This window comes from Torulaspora delbrueckii, chromosome 1 (assembly GCF_000243375.1).
Source record: "Torulaspora delbrueckii CBS 1146 chromosome 1, complete genome".
NCBI lineage: Eukaryota > Fungi > Ascomycota > Saccharomycetes > Saccharomycetales > Saccharomycetaceae > Torulaspora > Torulaspora delbrueckii.
Window position 1 is genome coordinate 452,951 of NC_016501.1, and position 20,805 is coordinate 473,755.

The 20,805-nt window shown below is 41.9% G+C and overlaps 10 protein-coding genes and 1 non-coding gene across 11 annotated transcripts; 4 read left to right on the plus strand and 7 right to left on the minus strand.

Moving 5' to 3' along the window:
- Positions 1-166: 166 nt before the first annotated feature.
- TDEL0A02530 (uncharacterized protein) lies at positions 167-2,344 on the minus strand (the record flags this gene model as incomplete). Its single annotated transcript, XM_003678748.1, has 1 exon — positions 167-2,344. The coding sequence occupies one exon, from the start codon at positions 2,342-2,344 to the stop codon at positions 167-169; it is 2,178 nt and encodes a 725-aa protein (XP_003678796.1).
- A 404-nt stretch (positions 2,345-2,748) lies between these two features.
- On the minus strand, positions 2,749-4,266 carry APE1 (metalloaminopeptidase APE1; the record flags this gene model as incomplete). Its single annotated transcript, XM_003678749.1, has 1 exon — positions 2,749-4,266. The coding sequence occupies one exon, from the start codon at positions 4,264-4,266 to the stop codon at positions 2,749-2,751; it is 1,518 nt and encodes a 505-aa protein (XP_003678797.1).
- Positions 4,267-4,890: 624 nt separating this feature from the next.
- HSL1 (protein kinase HSL1) lies at positions 4,891-9,000 on the plus strand (the record flags this gene model as incomplete). The annotated part of the gene is made up of 1 exon (XM_003678750.1): positions 4,891-9,000. The coding sequence occupies one exon, from the start codon at positions 4,891-4,893 to the stop codon at positions 8,998-9,000; it is 4,110 nt and encodes a 1,369-aa protein (XP_003678798.1).
- Positions 9,001-9,102: 102 nt separating this feature from the next.
- On the minus strand, positions 9,103-10,224 carry ADH3 (alcohol dehydrogenase ADH3; the record flags this gene model as incomplete). Its single annotated transcript, XM_003678751.1, has 1 exon — positions 9,103-10,224. The coding sequence occupies one exon, from the start codon at positions 10,222-10,224 to the stop codon at positions 9,103-9,105; it is 1,122 nt and encodes a 373-aa protein (XP_003678799.1).
- A 513-nt stretch (positions 10,225-10,737) lies between these two features.
- YPF1 (aspartic endopeptidase) lies at positions 10,738-12,588 on the minus strand (the record flags this gene model as incomplete). Its single annotated transcript, XM_003678752.1, has 1 exon — positions 10,738-12,588. One exon carries the CDS (start codon positions 12,586-12,588, stop codon positions 10,738-10,740), a length of 1,851 nt encoding a protein of 616 aa, XP_003678800.1.
- Positions 12,589-12,710: 122 nt separating this feature from the next.
- UTP11 (rRNA-processing protein UTP11) lies at positions 12,711-13,454 on the minus strand (the record flags this gene model as incomplete). The annotated part of the gene is made up of 1 exon (XM_003678753.1): positions 12,711-13,454. The coding sequence occupies one exon, from the start codon at positions 13,452-13,454 to the stop codon at positions 12,711-12,713; it is 744 nt and encodes a 247-aa protein (XP_003678801.1).
- Positions 13,455-13,628: 174 nt separating this feature from the next.
- Positions 13,629-14,570, plus strand: MTC2 (Mtc2p; the record flags this gene model as incomplete). Its single annotated transcript, XM_003678754.1, has 1 exon — positions 13,629-14,570. The coding sequence occupies one exon, from the start codon at positions 13,629-13,631 to the stop codon at positions 14,568-14,570; it is 942 nt and encodes a 313-aa protein (XP_003678802.1).
- A 341-nt stretch (positions 14,571-14,911) lies between these two features.
- Positions 14,912-15,802, plus strand: TDEL0A02600 (uncharacterized protein; the record flags this gene model as incomplete). Its single annotated transcript, XM_003678755.1, has 1 exon — positions 14,912-15,802. One exon carries the CDS (start codon positions 14,912-14,914, stop codon positions 15,800-15,802), a length of 891 nt encoding a protein of 296 aa, XP_003678803.1.
- Positions 15,803-16,229: 427 nt separating this feature from the next.
- TDEL0A02610 (uncharacterized protein) lies at positions 16,230-17,393 on the plus strand (the record flags this gene model as incomplete). Its single annotated transcript, XM_003678756.1, has 1 exon — positions 16,230-17,393. One exon carries the CDS (start codon positions 16,230-16,232, stop codon positions 17,391-17,393), a length of 1,164 nt encoding a protein of 387 aa, XP_003678804.1.
- Positions 17,394-17,704: 311 nt separating this feature from the next.
- On the minus strand, positions 17,705-17,778 carry TDEL0Atrna11V. The gene has a single exon. It is a non-coding gene; the product is annotated as a tRNA-Val (tRNA).
- Positions 17,779-19,917: 2,139 nt separating this feature from the next.
- On the minus strand, positions 19,918-20,562 carry VPS20 (ESCRT-III subunit protein VPS20; the record flags this gene model as incomplete). Its single annotated transcript, XM_003678757.1, has 1 exon — positions 19,918-20,562. One exon carries the CDS (start codon positions 20,560-20,562, stop codon positions 19,918-19,920), a length of 645 nt encoding a protein of 214 aa, XP_003678805.1.
- Positions 20,563-20,805: the final 243 nt, after the last annotated feature.

Below are 20,805 nucleotides of genomic sequence, written 5' to 3' on the forward strand. Positions count from 1 at the left end.
CTGAAATTTGTGTGTAAAGGCAAGGAACAATGAAAGAGTTTCAAGTTAGAAATGGACTGCTCCCAGCTATCGAACTATACATATATTATCCTATTCTTCTGCTGTAGCGAATACTGAATATTAATCGCTTGGCAGATTTTTTTATTTGATTTTGGGTTGATTGATTTTATTCAACAGTGACAGATTTTGCCAAATTTCTTGGGAAGTCGACATCAATGCCTTTGTTCACTGCTAACCAATATGAAATCAGTTGTAGTGGAATAATGTTCAATAGGCCTTGTAAACAGTCGACAGTTTGAGGAACTTCTAAAGTGACCATCTTGGTAGTTGCGGCCTTCTTTTCCCAAACCTCGTCATTCTTGTTACAAATGACAATCGGATGGCCCTTTCTTGCAGTAACTTGTTCAATGGAAGAGACAACCTTGGGGAACAAAGAGTCTCTGGTACCAAAGGCAATGATCGGCAAATCTTCGTCAACCAATGCAAGAACACCGTGTTTCAACTCACCGGCAAGAACACCTTCGGAGTGCATGTAAGAAATTTCTTTGATCTTCAAGGCGCCTTCCAATGCAGACGCGAATTGGTATCCTCTTCCCAGCAACAGTAGAGATTTTTGGTCCTTTAGGTCCTTTTCACAGAGTTGCTTGATCTTTCCCTCTAGTTGTAGAACTTCCTTGATTTGTTGAGGTATTTTCTTCAAGCCTTGCATGATATCACCTCTTCTTTCTATCTTGGAAACTCTATCATCAGATAGTGACAGTGCAACCATCACAAGAGCGATATATTGCGATGTGTAAGCCTTCGTTGAGGCAACACCAATCTCTGGACCTGCATTTATGTGGACACCACAATGAGTTATTCTAGAGATTGAAGAACCCACACTGTTCACAATACCAACAGTCAACGCACCTCTCTCCAAACAGTAATTTAGTGCTAACATTGTATCAGCAGTTTCACCACTTTGAGAGACGAAGACACAAATGTCATCTCTGAAGACTGGAGATTTTCGGTCAAGGAAATCAGATGCTAGTTCCACGCTTACCGGGATCTCTGATAGCTCTTCAAAGATGGCACGCGTAGCCAAACAAGAATGGTACGAAGTGCCACAAGCAATCATGATCAATCTACGAGCTCTTCTAATGGCCGGTAACCAAGCTTGTAAACCACCTAGCATGACACTGTTGTTTTCAAAATCGATTCTACCCCTCATAGTGTTCAACGTAGACTCTGGTTGTTCGAAGATTTCCTTTTGCATGAAATGCTTGTATGGTCCCTTCATGATTTGAGCCAGTTCCATTTCCAGAGTCTGAATAGATCTGGTCATCGAAGCACCGACCTCTCTTCTGGATCTGTGGATATGAATTTCACCATCATAAATATGAGCAATATCATTATCCTCTAAAAACAGCACTTTCTTGGTATGCTTGATCACCGAAGAAGCATCGGAGGACAAGAAGAATTCGACTGGGTTTGGCGTACCGTCCTCAGATAAGAAAGCTCTTGATTGTGAGTGTCTCAAATTGAACTCATTAGCAGCGATCGGTAGAAGGTTGCTGTTGCCTCTATCCTCGTGGTCGAAAAGGCGAACTTTTCTTCCACCGTTAACAGTCAGATTTCGGCTCGAGGCTAATCCATTTGATCTTTCAGAAACCAAGGGAGTTTCCGGTTGAGCGTTATCGTCCGGAAATTCAACGTCGACGAAATCGACCTTCAATTTCTTTTCAGACTTCACACCGATCAACAGTGGAGAGCCCTTTCTAGTGGCCATAACCTCATCTGGATAATGAGAAGATCTACAAAGCAAACCGTACGAACCTTCTAGCTCTAAAAGAACCAGCTTGGTCAACTCATGGAAATCCAGCTCATTACCATTCTGGATATTGGTATCGTACAAGTGCTTGAAAAGCTTGGCAATACACTCGGTATCAGTGTCACTCTCAAAGGAGTAACCCTTGTTCGACAACAATGTCTTTAATTCTCTAAAATTAGTAATAATACCGTTGTGAACAATCACAAATTCACCTGTTGGATCAGATTTTTGAGGATGACAATTGACTTGTTTTGGTTCACCGTGAGTAGCCCATCTAGTGTGCGCAATACCACAATGGGACACAAAAGTCACATCTCTCTTTGGGTGATGTTCAGCGATCTCTTCTTTTAGAGCACTGACTTTACCAATCTGCTTGTAAACAAGTGTAGAGTCTGGTTCATCACCATCAATGGCAATACCGGTCGAGTCGTAACCTCTATACTCCAATCTTTGCAAACCGTCAACTAAAGTATCGATGATCTCGCCTCGAGATTTCTCCACCAAGTAGTTACAGTAACCAAAAATACCACACATTACACTGGTTAATTAGCTGGTAATCTTCCCAACACAAATGTTTTATTGAATTGATGACCTTGGCGATCGGTTGTATCGCTGAACTCAGAACTTGTGTTTCGAGCAGAGGCTTTGTTTCGATATTTATTTTTGTCACACAGGTGAATACAAAAAGCGCCTAAAAAGATCTATAAGAATACAATATGCAGCTAAGGATAGTGAAAGGAAAAAAGAGCTGACAATCAAAAGTATTGATTCAAGTCTCCAAGTAAGAAGTTATTCTATAGTCACTTTATATCTACATTTAGGTACAAATTTTAGGCACCGTGGCGAAAAGCTGTGAGAGAGAACATTCTTGCAGTTGTTGCAAATCTCTTGATCTTTAAAACGTCGATGTTACAATCCATTGAAAATAGAAATATGGGTTATAAATCGCCGAATTTGTCGTAGACTGGCCTCCAGTTTTGCAGGAAGTTCTTGAATAGCTTGACACCTAAGCCGATATCGCGAGAACCTGTGGTGGCTCTAATGCTGTGCATTGCGAGTTGTGGGATGCCGAGATCAACTGTACGGGCGCCAGTTTGGGCAGAAATCGAAGGTCCAATCGTACCTCCTGATCTCGAGTTGTTTTTTATCTGGAAGTACTGTACCTGATCACCATTCAGACGAGCTAGCTCTTCAATGAAGGCTGTACCGACAACGTCTGTGGCCATGTGCACGTTGGAGTCCAATGACAAGGTCACACCGACGTTAGGCTTTGGTGAATGATGTTTCATGTAGACGTTGGCAAAGTTTGGGTTAAACATGTGGTTGACATCTGCCGATAGAATAATGGAGTTGGCAAATAGAGTACGCAAATCGACAGGATCATGTTGGTACAATGCAGTAGAGACACGACTCACAACAGACTCTAGCAGACCACCCTTGGCACCTTGTCTTGACAAAGACCCTACTTCTTCGTTGTCAAAGAGTGTAACATTGATGAAAGTCTCCATAGAATCGACGTCAAGGTCATGCGAGCCCTCGATTAGAGCAATTATGGAAGCGTAGGAGCACAAACGATCATCTAGACGTGGTGCAAACAGGAAATCGTTCTTGATACCACCGATAACACCCTTTTGCACGTCAAATAGATCCAAATCCAGTTGAACCAATTGCGAAACTTTGACACCTGCCAAGCTTGCAATGTACCTCAATAAATTGATACAGTGTTTACCAAACAGTGGAGACTTCTTCTCGTCCTCGCTTGGTGGTGTATCCTCTTCACTAACGTAACCGACGACAGGAACTGCCTGGTCCTCTTTGTCAAATGGCCCGACAGCTGGTTCACCGAAGTGAGGAGCCAAAGTAGGAATCTTAGCAATTGGGTGAGGTGTTGAGTTCACTAGCTTACTCTGGATGCCATGATCGTCATCACGGTACAGAACACGACCACCAACACCGAGGTCACGATCAAACCACAACTCATTCAAAGTACCACCGTAAGGAGCCACTCCCAATAGGTCAAACCCTTCAACCTTATCCTTCAACGAGGAAGGCTTTAGTTTGGCCGTCAAGGCATCGGCGTGAGCACCAATGGCTCCCACACCTTTGGACCATTCCCATTTCTTACCAACGACGAAAGCAGACAAGTTGGTGCCATTTCTCACAGTGTAGAATTTCCTATCAGAGGATTCCTTAATCTTGTCGTTCCAGTTCTCCTTCTCACTCAAGTATTCAAAACCAGCTTTCTCGAGTAATTTCGAGAAGTAGTTCACAATATGATAAGTAGTTGGATTTTCATAAGTAAATTCGATGTAGTCGTGAGAATACTGCTCCAATTTTTTCTCTACAGGTGCAGGGGCCTTTACAAGCACTGGTGCATCAGGTTTCTTTGACTTTTCTAAGTCAAGCAGCTGCAAAGTCTTCTTCAAATGTTCAATAATTTCACGTTGGTCAGTCATACTGGTTTCCACTAATCCAGTTGAGCAAGAAGTGACTCTACTAGTGGCAAGAACCACCTGTTTATATACACTAGGTGCATAAGAAGGCTGGCTAGGCGCTGACCCCTGCCCGTGCAATGTGAGCCATCTTATCTGTTCTTAACGAGCTCTTATAGTCCCTATAGCCACTATGACTCATTGGGCTGTTCATTGCGTTGGTTTAATACGAGAACTTCTTATCAGGAAGCCCTCTTTTACATAACCTCTTTACTATCAAGAACTTCAATCGCGAAGCGTTAAGAAAACAGCCTTTATCTAGATACTGAAAGTGTTGAAAAGTATGCAAGAATGTTCGACAAGGAATTTTGACCAACTTCGACTAAAAACATGCAAGCGAGACTCACCCAGACATGTTATGCGAGACACGAAATTTGGTGAACCGCGTTTCTCGCGTTGCAGGTCGCTGGATCGGACTCGAACTCGAAGCTGTCCTGGATCGATGTTTTATCTCACTCGAATTCACTTGTAAGTTGGTTTACTTATAATCGTTGAATGGACCTTGAAGTGTTATCTTAAGTCGTCGAGGGTCTCGGAGCGTGCTGTCCAACTATTTTTCACTCATTTTACTTAACCACTCGTTCTTAGATGCCCGTCGCAACATCCCATAAGAGAACAACCGGTTCCACTGTCGCCAAAAAAGCAGCCAGAAATGCGATGTTGAAGGTCGCTGGTACCACTAAAGTTTCTCCCACACAACTGGAACGTGTGGTACAGTCAGTGAACGATGCTACAAAGAGACTTTCACAGCCCGATTCGATTCTGAGTACTAGTACAACCACTAAATCTTCGAAGAGAAAGTCGCGAGATACCGTAGGCCCTTGGAAATTGGGGAAAACACTGGGCAAGGGCTCCTCAGGGCGAGTTCGACTAGCAAAAAATATGGAAACGGGCCAACTGGCAGCTATCAAGATTGTTCCTAAGAAGAATAATGTGCTGGGGAAGAATGATGCCTGTTCGACTTCGTCTGCTTCCTATACATCAAACTCTTCACAGACTTCGACGATGATGAATACAACAGCAAACAACTATACTACTGCTGGTCATAGTAATGTTGCTACTAATCCTTATGGGATTGAACGTGAGATTGTCATCATGAAGCTTATATCGCATGCAAACGTGCTAGGTTTGTACGAAGTATGGGAGAATAAGTCAGAGTTGTATTTGGTCCTAGAGTATGTTGATGGAGGTGAACTATTTGATTATTTGGTCTCTAGAGGTAGATTGTGTGAACGGGAAGCTGTTCACTACTTTAAACAGATCATCCAGGGTGTTTCTTACTGTCATGCGTTTAATATCTGTCATAGAGACTTGAAGCCGGAGAATTTGCTTCTGGATAAGAAGAATAGTACTATCAAGATTGCCGATTTTGGGATGGCTGCCTTGGAAGTCTCCAATAAGCTTTTGCAAACTTCATGTGGTTCACCTCATTACGCCTCACCTGAGATTGTTATGGGAAAACAGTACCACGGTGGACCTAGTGACGTATGGTCCTGTGGTATCATCCTGTTTGCGTTATTGACGGGACACCTGCCCTTCAATGACGATAGTATCAAAAAATTACTACTAAAAGTTCAGTCTGGTAAGTATCAGATGCCACAGAATCTGTCAAAGGAGGCCCAGGACCTTATAGCCAAGATTCTGACGGTCAACCCGGCGAAAAGGTTAACCACTGAGGAAATCTTGAGACATCCTCTGATTGTGAAATACGACTCTATGATGAAGACAAAGAAGTACAAGGCACTATACAAGAATATGGGCCAAGGAAAATCAAATGCTGACTTGCATTTACTCAATAATTACGAAGCAACTACAATCAACCTGAACTCCAGAAAGGATATCGATGACACAATATTGAATAATCTCCAAATACTGTGGCATGGAGCTTCCCGTGAATTGATTGTAGCTAAACTATTACAACCAAGGATGTCCGAGGAGAAGGTGTTTTATTCCTTACTATTAAAATACAAGGAGAACCACTCGAGTCACCCGTCGGCTGAAGTTCAAGCGGAAGAAGCTGCAATCGCTGAAGAACATCCTAACGAAAGCCGGGATTCCAACGATGAAGAGGATAATGACGCTGGTGCTCCGAAACTGTTACAAAAGTCACAATTTAGCGTGCCAGCTATTAAACTAGAAGAGGCTGGTGTACCGTCGCTACCTTCCAACTCTATACCCCCGGCCATTCCGGTGTTTGCAGCATCATCTTCGAGGGTGTTCAAGAAAAGCGGCTCGACGTTATCTTTACAAACACAGAAGTCTCAAAGGGCTACTTTGCCAAAATCTACATCGGGCAAGTCGTTAAGTCGCTCTAGCTCCAAAAAGACATTGCAGAATTCAGCTTCTAAGAGGTCTTTGTATTCATTAAATTCGATCTCCAAGAGATCTTTGAATTTGAACGACTATGTAACAGTTGGTGCTGACAATGAGGAGTTCAATCAACTACCTCCCCTACCATCGTTGGAGTCCACTAATGGATTTGAAAACTTATGCGAGCAAATCTTATTTGGCAACGCCTTAGACAAAATTTTGGAAGAAGAGGAAGAAGAGGATAAGCGCAATGACCTCGGTGGGTTCAAGGGAACAACTAGCTCGTCCGATGCTACTTTGACGAAAGAAGCTGTAGGTAAGGAATACACACCTAGCGAGATTGCCATCAAACCTGCATTTGAACTCAACAAGCAGAAATCACAAAGATCGCTTGAACCTAGCGATGATCAAAAGTCAACGGTACAAATGCCACTAAGAGATATTACTAATAATCATCAGCCGCTGAAAAACCGTCGTAGCCAACTTAAGAGAGAAGCTTCCCAGAAATCAAATCTGAGTGCGATTTTAGATCAAAAACCTATCAAAAAAGAATATCCACCTCCATCCAACTTCGGGATGCGCAGTTCTTCTACCGCACAAACACAAGAACGCGTACATTCGCTAGATCCGCGTCGTAATGCTTCACAACCAGCCAATTCGAATATGGTAGAGTCACTGCTGAATAGCTTCAGATCGAAATCTGGTTCATTAAAAAGAAATAAGAGCCGCGACTGGGCTTATTCTCGTGGCTCGATATTCTTGTCTACCCGTGATTCTACCAACGATACCTCCACATCAAGAAATGAATCCACTGTCAAGGATATCGCAGAACAAACTTTGCCCTCCGAAAATGTTTTAGATTTCGATAATTCTGCTTTGGATATTTTGGCTCATTCAAGTACAGTGCACAACGACAACGATAAGGAGAGCATTCCCAATATAACTTTTAATGCTTCCACTACATTTAAGGACCTGAATGAGATTTTACGTGATGGAAATGAAAGTTACGTCCTCAATGGTAAAAGGCCTTCACAGCCAACTACAAGAAATAATACCATGAGGAAGCCATCAACCAAACTCAGTCTCACGCCAAAGAGTGCCCTCACGGTAGGGTTAAGCAATAAAACGACACATAGTCATAATTGCTCTGTTATGAGCAACGATTTCGACCTGATGTCTGATATGAGCTTTGCTATGGATATTCCTACTAACACATTTATGGCCCAAGCCATTTCTATCTCCAATCGTGCATCTGGTGATCATGTCGTTTCTGATGGCGATTACAGCAGCAAGGCATTTACACAGGATGAGACGACAAACAATTCCAGCCATACCCCAGCGACAACCTATGAGGAGAACAAGGTTAACATCTTTGAAGATGCTCCCGCTGATTCTGAGTCAATTGACATCACATCCTCGGAAAGTGATTCTTCTCCAAATGTTCATCGGAAAGCAGTCTCCATCGACACTTTGAACACCACAAATGTTTTGCCTCCAACGACTAACGTAAGGGTGAGTTTATACAACAACCATAACTCTACAGCAGGCTTACCTCGTGAGACAACGGAGCAAATCATTTCCAAATTCAATTTAACGCCAGAAAAACCCACAGCGCCTTTCCTACAAAAGCGATTCTCTATGATACCGGGAAACAAAGGTCTCGAGGCTCCTGGTAAATCTCAGAGTATGCTGGCTATGTTCAAGGACCTTGAGGAAGACGATGAATGTGATGAAGCGTCAGAGAGTAAAATACATGCGTCATCGACCAATAATGGTGTGGATAACCAGAGTGAACCCCAACCGAATAGAGTGACCATGTTGTTCGACGGTGAGGAAGCTGAAAATGAGCCTAAGTCTACAGAGCCGGCAGCACAAGACGAGGAGTTCGTGTTGACCCACAAGAAAGAAACGGCGCCACGAAGCAACTTAGGCACTTCCAAAAAACCCAAACCAGCCATTAGAGTAAGGACGGCCAACCCCGAGGTGTCTAATAAAAGTAATAAACCAAAACGGAATTGGTTTAGTAGACTTTTCAATGGTTTCAAAACCAAATCAGGAGGCGATAAACTGACAGGATATCACAAGACATTCATGCCGTTTGATGATGTTCATCTCTTAGCGTTGCACGAATTTGATAAGAATGCAATTGATTATCAACTGAAAGCCTCTGAAAGAAGGCAAGATAAGGAAAAGGTAGAGTATGATTGCAAATTTGTCTCTGGGAACTTCAAATTCAAGATCAAGATTGAAAGCGGCGCGGGCACCACCCTAACGATTAGAAGAAAGGTTGGGAATAAAGGAGAAGCATCAGAAGAAGCTTTTGAAACCTTCAATCAGAATATAGCCGAAGTTATTAAGCAAGCGGAGAGCAAGAAACAGGCTTGTTAATGTTAAATTTACTTTATAGATGTTTTAAATTAAAAGATAATCCCACGAATTTTGTTTTGTTTTCCATAACTACGTATAATAAAAGGCTAAGTATTGAGCTTATCAACGAGATGTGTCGACAACGTATCTACCCAAAATTTTACCTTCTTCCATCAATTCATAAACCTTTGGTAGCTCGGACAAACCAATGATCTTTATTGGCGACTTGACCAAGTTTCTTGAGAAGAAATCAATTGCCTCTCTAGTGTCAGCTCTATTACCGACATAAGAACCCTTAATGCTGATAGATTTGACAACATGCGAGAAGATTTCGGATTTCACGTAAGCGTGAGCTGGCAAACCGACAAGAACAACAGTACCGGTTGGTCTCACGTACTCAGTGGACTGCTGAATTGCAGCTTCAGAGACGGATACGTTAACCACTGCGTGTGGTCCACCGTTAGTAGCTTCCTGAATAGCGCTAACCATATCCTTAGTCTTGGTGAAATCAACAAATACTTCCCCCCCTAGAGACTTGAATAGCTCTTCCTTCCCCTCACCACCATCAATACCAAGCACTCTCAGACCCATGGCTGTGGCGTATTGAACGGCCAAAGAACCTAGACCACCTGCTGCACCAGAGATAGCTACCCATTGACCAGGCTTAGCACCAGAAGTTTTCAATGCCTTGTAGACGGTGACACCAGCGCACAAAATTGGAGCAACTTCAGCCAAATCAGTATCTTTTGGAATTGGAGCAGCCTGGATTGCATCTGCGGTGGCATACTGTTGGAACGAACCATCATGCGTATAACCGGATAGATCGGCCTTGGCACAATTGGACTCATGACCTAGCTCACAGTACTCACAAGCCATACAAGAACTGTTCAACCACTTAACACCAGCAAGATCACCAATCTCGAAATTCGTAACATCCTTTCCCTTGGCAACGACCACTCCAGCACCTTCGTGACCACCAACCAGTGGTAGCTTCACGGGCAAAGGCCAGTCACCTTTCCAGGCGTGCAAATCGGTGTGACAAACACCAGAGTACTTGATATTAATTAAAATTTCATTAGGTTTTGGTTTGGGGACTGCAATGTCCTTATAGTGCAATTCACCACCGTTTTCATAGAAGATCACACCCTTTTGAGTCGCTGGGATAGTGAAAGAAGAGTTCAATCTGGTGAGGCGCCCGAAAAGGGAAACGGATCTAGGTAAACGAGTACTGGTAGTTCTCAACATGAGGCAATTGTTATTATGTAATTCTCTGTTCTTTCACAGGAACCCATCACAAAGGAGAAGGATTCACAAAATGAATACCCATAGGGTTTCCAGAAATCCATTGAATACCATCTATGGCGTAAGAAAAATCCAACCGACCAACCAACCAATGCCCCACATACGCACCCCTGCTTCGAACAGCAATTTAACGATGAGCACCTCCGCAACGCTCAGATGGAACGAGTTTCTTCTAAAATAACTAATTACGATTGTTGCAATTGGCTTAACAAGGCGTAATGCACCTGGCTAGGTCTAGTCAACAGCCTCGCAGCGTCAGCCCAAGTCATCTTCTGTCAAACTTGGCATGCAATGTGGTTGCATAAACCCCAGATTTCCATTTTTCCGAAGGAACGCGCAAGAGTGAGCGAGTGAACGAGTGAACAGAAGAGGAGAAAGGTGAATTGTTGGTTTGTTTCTCCACTACCTGTTAGCCGTGTTACTTCCACTTACTGAGGTGCTGCTGCTTCAACATTCTTAATCCGCGAGAACAACTGTACTTGAATCGCTCGCGTCGTCGTCGTCTTCTTCAAGAACAAAATCTTCGTCTTCGTCCTCTGAGGCCTTCGTAGCTTCGTCTAATAGGCCCATGATATCAGTAGGTCTGTAAGCTACGGCGTCAACCTGTGGAATTGGGTCTGCGTCGTTGGCTTCATCATCATCGTCACTCTCGTAGTCGATAATGGCATCCTGGTTAGTGTACTCTTCATTATCGTCGTTGTCAGTTGTGAGCAAATCGGATTTTAAGTAGTCTGAGTAAGTCATAGGAGCTTCATCTTGATCTTCATCGGCATCAAGCTTGTTCTCGCCGAGCTCGATGGTGTCGTACTGGAAAGTCCAGAATTGAGCCAGGTCACCGCTTAACCATGCAACTGTGATCGTGGAAATGAGCAGAAGTGGAACAATGTAGAGTAGAGCGGGTTGAGCTTTGCCAGAAGTTGCTAGAGCGAACATACACCCAGCCAAAGCCGTCACGTAGCTTAAAATCGCGGTGCTGAAATACCGTCCCAAGTAACCCCAGTTTAGCAGGTGAAACTCGGTATCGGTGTTCACGTAATGCCATTTCCAGATATCGTATTTGTAGCATAGGGCAATGAACAGACTGGGTAGTACGATGTCGCCCAATCCCAACATGGAGAATTCAAATCTGTTCAGTACATTGTCGAATTTGGATGGCATCGAAAGCTTGATGGGCAGGTCTAAGTTGAGTGCCACTGTGGTCATGACTTTAGTTCCAAACACGAAATAAATGTCGTAGAAGAACAATGCCGTTAGAATTAGAACGCCTGATTTCAAGTTCTTCAATTTCAACTGCGAAATGGCCCAGATGGCAAAATTCATGCTGATCACATTCTTAATCAACCAATCGTTGGGGAAATATAAATAGCAAACTGTAGAGATCAATGATAAAATCGACGCCAGTATCATTCCATTGGAGAGATACATGTTCGCAAATTGTCTAACTGATTTCACATCCTTTGGTCTGCTGAATTCTCTCAAATAAAATTGCCTCTCTGATGAGTCCTCCTTAACCTTTTCAATAACATTTTTGTAACCAAGCTCGTTAGTTAAAGCGTCACGATATTGAAAGTTGCTAATAAACCAACCAGCCCTGTTAATATCTTCATTATCATCGGATATGGTAACTCTGTAACGAGGTGAGATCAGCAGAGGGTTCCAGGAGCTCCAATGAGCCAAGTACCTGGTGACAGTACTTGCAAAATAGTGGTATACCAGTACACCTGCTGGGAACGTCATGACAATGATATTAAAATTTAATAACTTCAATAAGTAAGTTCTCCATTCGATTCTCAACTTAGTAATGACAAAGTACAGAGATACTAATGTAACTCCACTGGTTAAAGGTAGGATAATCGCTTGTCTTTCATCTAAACTATCTGTGAAACTCTTCTTCTTCTCATCGGCGTGAATGATTCGACAATCCTGACTCAAGTCGAGGTCCGAAGGATCAAAAAGTGGATGAAGTTGCGTAGGAGGTAGAGCAGTGTATGGGATGGAAGTTATGGAGGCAAAGCACCCTATCGTGACTAAACTAGTCGCGAGAACAATCAAAGCAGCATAATCGATTACTTTTGGGCGATGTTCAAACAAGTTTACCAACGCATGTGCAGTAGAATTGGAAATTTTGTCGATACTGTTGACTATTTGGGATTGGTTAGTCTGTACCATACTGGAAATCTGCTCGAAGACTTGTTCTAATTCATCGTAATCTGGGAGGTCTGCGGCACTAGCCGTCGGGTGTTTAAGAAACTTAGAGGACATCTTGGCCACCTGATCGGCAATTGCCTTGTACAACGTATGATTCATTGTAACAGGTCGGTAGTATAGACTTGGTTTATCTTGTGAAACGTTATGTTATGCAAGAACCTTTTACAGCTCTTTTTCGCTGTAGTGTTTAAGCGTGAAAATTAAGATACAGTATATAAGAACTACCTCTTGCGTTGTTTCTTCCACTTGAACGATACTTTACCGCTTACATCCGCTACTTTCTTCTTCGAACCCTTCTTCATTACTTCTCTTTGCAGATCCATTCTCTGCTGCACAGCACTTAACTGGCTCTCTCTATCAAGGTGACTTTTCACAGCTTTGTATTTTTTCAGTTTCTTCTTGTTTAAAGACTCAGTGTGCAATGTGGTTGGAGAGTCGAATATGTTGTTGGACATCAGTTGATCTTTCGTCAGTCTGTTCTCTCGCCTATTGACCATATCTGTAGTGGTATTAAAATACTTTTCCGGAGTGAAGTCTTCCATATCCGTTCTGTTGTCTACAAATACCGTATGCTTACCATTGGACTCGAACAAAAGCTCATTCGATTTCCTCTCCATCTTCTTCTTCTCCAGTTGTCTCAAAGTCCTCACATAATTACTATCCTGAGTCTTGAGTAATTTGACTTGATCCATGTTCAACGTTGGATCTTCATCTCCGTGGCGTGAAGTATGAAGCAGTCCTCTCGCATCCACTTTTCTCGAAGTCATTTCATGGTAGTACTCATCAGGGTTTCTTTCCTTGGCTTTCCCTCTTAGAATCTTCAAAGTATTCTGCTTCTTGTGATAATCTTGTGCACGCTTAGTGTAATCCTTGTGCTTCTCTAAGAAACCGAGCCTCGAGCGGCCGGCTAGTTGGGATCTCTCCCTATGCTGCTTCTTCTGAACATTATGAACTAGTTTAGCCATCCTGATTTGATTGGGATGTGTTTTGTCCAGGTTGTACTACTGATGCGATGAGATGAGCTGAAGTATATCAATTTTTCAATCATTCAGGCGACACGTCAGAAACGACGCTTTAACTAAAGACTACTATTAAGACGATTAAGAAGACCGCTCCATTGCCAAGCCATGGCCTTCAAGATGACTCGAGATGAACTACCGGACCTCTTTACCTGCCTCGAATTCTGTTTGAGTGTGCAGAAAAATCTGCTTTACTTTTACGAGCAAGAGTCGCAAGAGGCCAATGAAATCGACATTGAACGTCGAGTGAATGCCCTTAAGAGTACTATTGAGCACAACTTTTCTGAAAGTGCGGTGGTATGTCGTGTAACGAAGCAAATCCTACCGATTGAACCGGGGAACTCAGATCAATTGGAAATTCATATAATCCCCAAAATCGACTCTCTAGACCGCGATCAGCAAAATTTACTGGTAAAGAATATGAATGGAAACCCACACAGAATCTACATCGGTATGATAGCTTGGAAGTCAATATCGCATAACAACGTGGCACGTGACCTGGACACAAGAGATACACTGTCTAGCAGTGTTAAACTACGAGACTGGCTTAAGCATAGGTTCTGGTTATCCTTCAGTGAAAGACCAGAACCGATCCCACCTTCACCGATGCAATCAAAGTCTCAAGTGGAGAATTACTTATCCATCGATGGTCACGTGACATGCAAGCCAGCGATACGGCGTTACATCTTAGATATAATGGTCCATCTCCGAATGCACAGGATGCTGGATATCACCAAGGGAGGGGGGGTACACACTGGTTCCCTTGAAGACGTAGTCCAGCTGGCCAAACTGTTGAGTTACAAGAAATACAACAAGAATTTCGTGATACCGGAACATGTCAAATTGGCTTGTCAGTGGTATTTCCCATTGCATCTGGAGCTGGTAAGAGACTCCTCGATGGATGTCTCTGTGCTCTACGGTAGTAAACCAGAGATGGTCGATGGTTTCCTAGACAAAATTGCTCAATTGAAGCTGGCTCAGTCCAGCATGGCACATAATCCACTCTTTCTAGAAGCTTTGATCGTCAGGGACGTTCTAAAAAGGGTGGTCCCTCCCGCTTAGGTGCGATCCTTTTAAAGTCCGCGGAGCTGGCACTTAACAATACTGTCCCAATTGAGAAATGCTGAATGCTTGGCATTCCCAATGGGGATCGCCGAGAAAGAAAAAGTTAATGACATCGGTTACTTCTTTGGGAACTTCCGTCCCTCGAAAGAATTTAATAATAGAAGCACGGCACCCTTTGTTCCTTTTGCTTGAATGAGAACTATGACGTTATTTCAGGATTTCAACCATATGAAAGCTTTCGAAACCATATATAAATGGGGTTCGAAACTTAATTTGATGGAGGATTAATTCTGACATTAGAGGAACAACAATCAAATAAGAATAAAATAAAATACAAAATGAAATTTTCTACTGCTTTTTCTGTTACTTTGTTAGCATTGGCTAAATTAATTGTCGCTGACTCCGAACAATTCGGTTTGGTTTCTATTCGTTCCGGTAGTAATTTGCAATACGCTTCTGTCTACTATCAAGATGATAAGTTATACGTTGGATCTGGTAGTGACTCCCTCGGTGGTACTGTCACTGATGCTGGTAAATTGAAGTTGACTGATGATAAATTCGCTGTGGTCAACTCTGACGGTTCTATTGGTGAAGGTTCCGAAGACGACGGTACTGCCAAATTTTCCATTAAGAACGGTCATTTGGCTTATAACAATATCGATGGATTCTATGCTATTCCAACGGACTCCAAATACGTGCTATCTGTTACGAGAAGCGATGACTCTACTGGCATTGCGCTAAAGGCAATGGGATCTGGTGGTCAATCTGTCGCAGATTTCATTCCATCTGGTGATGATGATACTACTACCACTACTTTGTCTTCCGAGACTTCTACTTCCACTGAAGCTCCTACTTCAACTGAGGCCACCACTTCCACCGAAGCCCCTACCTCTACCGAAGCTTCTAGCTCCAATGCAGATGCCATTTCTCAAATTGATGATGGTCAGATCCAGGCTGCTACTACAACTACTGCTGAAGCGGCCTCTCAAATTGATGATGGACAAGTTCAGGCTACTACTGCTACCACTGCAGAAGCTGCCTCTCAAATTGATGATGGACAAGTTCAAGCTACTACCGCTACCACTGCAGAAGCTGTCTCTCAAATCGAGGATGGTCAAATTCAAGCGACTTCGAGTGATGTTCAAGTTGTCGAGAGTAACGGTGCTCAAAAGGGTGCTATTGGCTTAGGTGCTGGTGTCTTTGCCGCTGCCGCTGCCTTTTTACTCTAATCCTAAATAATGATTCATAAGTTCATACTTCTTAATGCATAGTATCAAAAGTTATCAAAAGTTACCTGGTTGCCTCTGCAACAGTTGATTTCATTCGGATATTGTGCTTTGAAAGTGGTAGTTATTCGTGATGATGATGTTTCTCCGACTCTGCGTTGGTACATCGATTAATTTACTATGGCGCACAAATAGAAAACTAACTTCAACTATCAATTATTAACAGATTAATTGAATTTGTGTCAGTTTTTTACAAAAGGTATAAATATGGGGGTTATTTCCAGTCTTTGATCAGTTATTTATCTACTCTTCTTTTCACTTTTACTCATGATTTTTTAAGAGAACCAGAAAGAGAAGGTTTAGAAAGCTTCCTTACCTATAACGACTCTTCCTATTTTACCCCGAAGAACTCAATAATCCTCAAGAAACTATGAAATTCAGTTCGGCTTATTTGGCCTCTTTGTTTGCCCTAGCTCAATTGGTTGTGGCTAAATCTGAGGAATTCGGTTTGGTCGCAATCAAACCAAGCACTGATCTACATTACTCTACTATTCATGAAAAAGAAGGTGCTTTGTATTTCGGTCATGATAGCAAAAAACCTTTGACCGGTTGGATCACTGACTGTGGTTACCTAAAGTTCTCTGATGAGAGTTATGCTGGTTTGACAAAATATGGTACTCTGGAAGAAACTTCCAAATGTTATGCATCTGCTGGTTTCTACGTAAAAGACGGTAAGTTGTACTACAACAGCAAGAAAGATTTCTGGGCTTTGCCAAAGGATTACAAATACTTTGTCTCTATTGAGGATGGTAAGGATGCTGTTGGTGTCTTTATCAGAGCTCAAGGTTCCAGCGGTTATCCAGTAAAGGATTTCTACCCAAACAAGGAGAAATGTTATGAGGAAGAGAAGAAGAAGAAGGAGGAATGTAAGAAGGAGTATGAAAAGGGTGACAAGGAATACAAGAAAGGTAAAGACTACAAGAAGGACAAAAAGTACGACAATGATGATGAAAAGGATGATGATAAGGATGATGACAAGTACGATGACAAGTACGATGACAAGTACGATGACAAGTACGATGACAAGCATGACGACAAGCATGACGACAAGTATGACGACAAGGATGATTACGAGAAGGAATACAAGAAGGAGTACAAGAAGGGAAAGAACTACAAGAAGGAGAAGGAATATAAGAAGGAAAAGGGTCACAACAAAGAAAAGGAGTACAAGAAAGAAAAGGAATACAAGGACTATGACGATGAGGACTATGACGATGATGACTACGATGAATACAAGAAGCACAAGGAGTACAAACACTACCAAGGTCACAAGAAACACGGTGATTTCAAGGATCACAAGGATGACAAAGATAAATATGACGGTGATTATGATGATGATTACGACGAGAAGGATTATGAGAAGGAATACAAAGACAAGGAATATAATCACAAGAAGGGTAAAGAATATGATTACGAATGGGAGAAAAAATCAAAGGTGCATAAAGCTCCAGAAAAGAATGACGCTATGGCAATCAGCTACGGAAACACTTTTGGTGTTGGTGCATTCGCCGCTCTTGCTGCATTGATTATGTGAGTAATCAAATTAAGAACTCACCATTTTACATTCGCTTTTTAATACATTAATTTGTCCAAAACCCAATTGATCATTCACTTATACAGAGATTGGGTATACTAGATTATTCGATTATAGAATATATATTATATCTTGATAAGCATAGTCTATTGTTGATCAATGGTTATATATATATATTTCTGCAGGGTGATGAATCTTTATGCTTTTTTCTGGTTCGCATTGTAATCATGTGTCACTAGCGGATTTGTGTCACTCACGGATTCTATGCAGAGAAGATCGTCGGTATAACGACATTCAAAAAATTAAAAAATAGATTTCGCCCAGGATCGAACTGGGGACGTTCTGCGTGTTAAGCAGATGCCATAACCAACTAGACCACGAAACCATGTTATTGTATATTGATTTGTTTTTATCATTATAATTGTTTTTAAACACCTTGTGACTATGCTTAAGTAAATTAAATCATTTCTAGTTCGTTGTGATAAAACTGGATTAATTACTAGATAGCTAAATACGTCCTATTATTGGGTTCTCCCCAAATGCAGCTCGGTCAGGTTTCACTTTGACAAGATCCATTTCAGTCAATCGGTATGTCAGAATTTTACTATATCAGATATCATTGTCCCCATAGAAACTGCAAGAGAAAGCAGACAAAGGCCAGCGTAATTAGCTTACCCTTGTGAGCCCTGTGAACCGAAGCGGAAGACTCTTGCGCTTTCAAAAATTGTCCTTCGTAAACACCACATTTGTAGATGAAGTATGAAGGGGTGACGTTGAACGATAACGAGACGTTTCCGTTAGCGCCACATCTTACGTCTCCCGTTTGATTCATGTATCCCGTTTGATCCATTTCGTTTGTTGCTATGAGATATTGATATTCTGGAAAAACTTTCGGATAAACCCTGGAATGCTGTCTCCTTTTGTATGGGTAGAGTTTTGGAAAAATCCATTTACCATGGCAGCACCTCTTACCCTTTTCAGTTACAGTTTCCACTCTAGTCATAGATTTCGTTCCTGAATCATTTAATAGCTCCCTTCGGTGTATCTAACCTCCTCTTCTGTCAATGCGATTTCCGTATTGAGTCGTAAACTCCCGTGGGTTGCGTGGGTTGCGTGGGAAGTTAAACCAACCAATAGTTACAATGTAGATCTGCTTTCCCTATTCGGGTCGATATCCCTTTAGGGTCCAGCAGCGACATAACTTCGGACGTTGACCCTAGGCTAACAATGCTGATAGCACGCCATTGTCTACTCAATCACGCCAGAAAGCCACGTTCCAAGAGTTGCTTGACTCCAGCCAAATCAAATAAACTGATCAAAAATGGCTCATGGATTCCAAACCATTGATGTCGGTTTACGTTATCAACCTCTTTCTTGTAGTTTGAACTTAGTTTTCATCAGTCTAAGCAACTGTAAATTCGATAGTATTGGTCTTTTTTCTACAAAATCAGCAATTGTTGCGAAACAAACTTAAGCAACAATAATTAAAATATTGTTGGTTAGCATCTCGGAACACGCATCCTCGCTTAGATAACTGAGATGCAAGAGGTACTTTTTGGGCGCTGGTCTTGTAAATTAGGAAAGAGTAAACAAGTATGAAAGACACTGCAACCCATGAAAAATATTCAAGAATTAAACGCTATTTGGCAAAAAAGTTGTACCTCGAATTAGATTTCATGAATCTATCCACTACTAATCACTTATGGTGAGATAGCTAAACGTAAGATAGGGGCTCTAATTCTTGGATATGTTAAGCATAGTATACTTCCACAGAAGTGACGAGGCCTGTTTCATCGCTACCGGTTCTTGAAGGCGGTCCATGAGATTTGTCATTATATTTATGAGAGATTTATCTTGTACTAGACCCTAGGTAATCTGTTGCAAAATTCGGAGATTATAGTCGATTGTCGTTTAATCAACAAGTGATCGCTCCATTAAGTTTAAGGTTAAAGTTTATACTATTTAAGAGGGAACTAGACAAAAGCGGCTATTCAGATCAATTTCGGAATTATTATTGGCGTTATACAACCACTTGGGCAAAACATAAGTACCATGTCCTGAAATTTACAATCATGCCTTTTGCAAAAATAGTAGTTTCATGACCCTGCTGATGTTGTTGGATTAGTATACATTGCCATCATAATTTGTACTTCTTTATCCAAGTTACAAACATTGTACTTGATGATTTAGGTGAAAACTTCTCTGTTGAAAGGTATATTCGTGTACTATCTAGGATGACCCTTCTCCATGCAAACATATTATTATGTTCAGTCAACCTCTCGGCTGTGTGTAGTTCTTATGCACCTTGTGCGCAAGCCTTCGAAACATGCTCGTCGCACGAACTCGCTTACTTGAACCCTTAAACGTATACCCTGGCTCACGTCAAATAAGCTAGGCGATTAACACCTCACCGACTGAACAAAAATTTGTGTATGAGTCAGCAATGATATTGAAGACTCAATTTGCATCAATAACTTGACAGTTTAAAGGCCGTACTTGCATGTTGGTATCTTTGGCGGTTATTTCATTCAGCTATAATAGGCTCTTCGACATTCGCTCTGTCATTTTCTAATTTGCTGGAATCTTCAGGAATTCCCACTGGTTCACTTTTTAACTCGGGCAGCTTATCAGTTGAAGGCATATGAACCACAGGTTGTGGATTAATTTCTCTATCCAGCTGCTCCAGCTCCTTGTCTAACTCGGCTTCGAAATTGTCAACTCCTACAACACTGTGGGCTAATACATCATCAATCTCGTTTTGATAGGATATCTGCTCCTGAACATTGTCCATCAGCTCATCTACATTCTTGAACTCTTTATTCAATTTCGTCAAAATCTCGTTCCCCCTTTCTAGGCCTTTAATAAACTGAATTTCTACTAATTTAAACTCCAACGTTGATACAAGGTTTTCCAAATTAATGAGTTGCTCCATTGCCTGCTGCAACAAGTGATCCTGATAATGAATTCGTTTCAGTAGGAACCGTACTTTTACATCCTTCTTGTATTTCTCAGGGTTCTCCTTGATCATCTGCTTTAGTTTAGCCCTTTCTGCTGTTATAAGCTGATCAGTCTTTCTTGTAAACTTGTGAATTTCGTCCTTTGATCTCTTTAATTGCAATATGGCTCGGTCATTATCCGTGATTTGAACTTTGCTACTTCTCTGGCCCATGTTGCAGTGAAGTATGTCTTCTTTTGCTCCCTTCACTCTTGGGAGCTTGCCTGATTCAACTCATCGTTATCGCCTTTCATTAAAGACCGTCGCGCATGAAAAAAAGGCATCAATATAACAAAAACTAAATGACGAGCAACGATTTTGCTGTATGAATGGAGTCCTTGAGCTCGGGGTTGACCTTTTGAGCATTATTTCGAGGAACTATCTTGTCTTGATCTATAAAATTTTACATACATACGA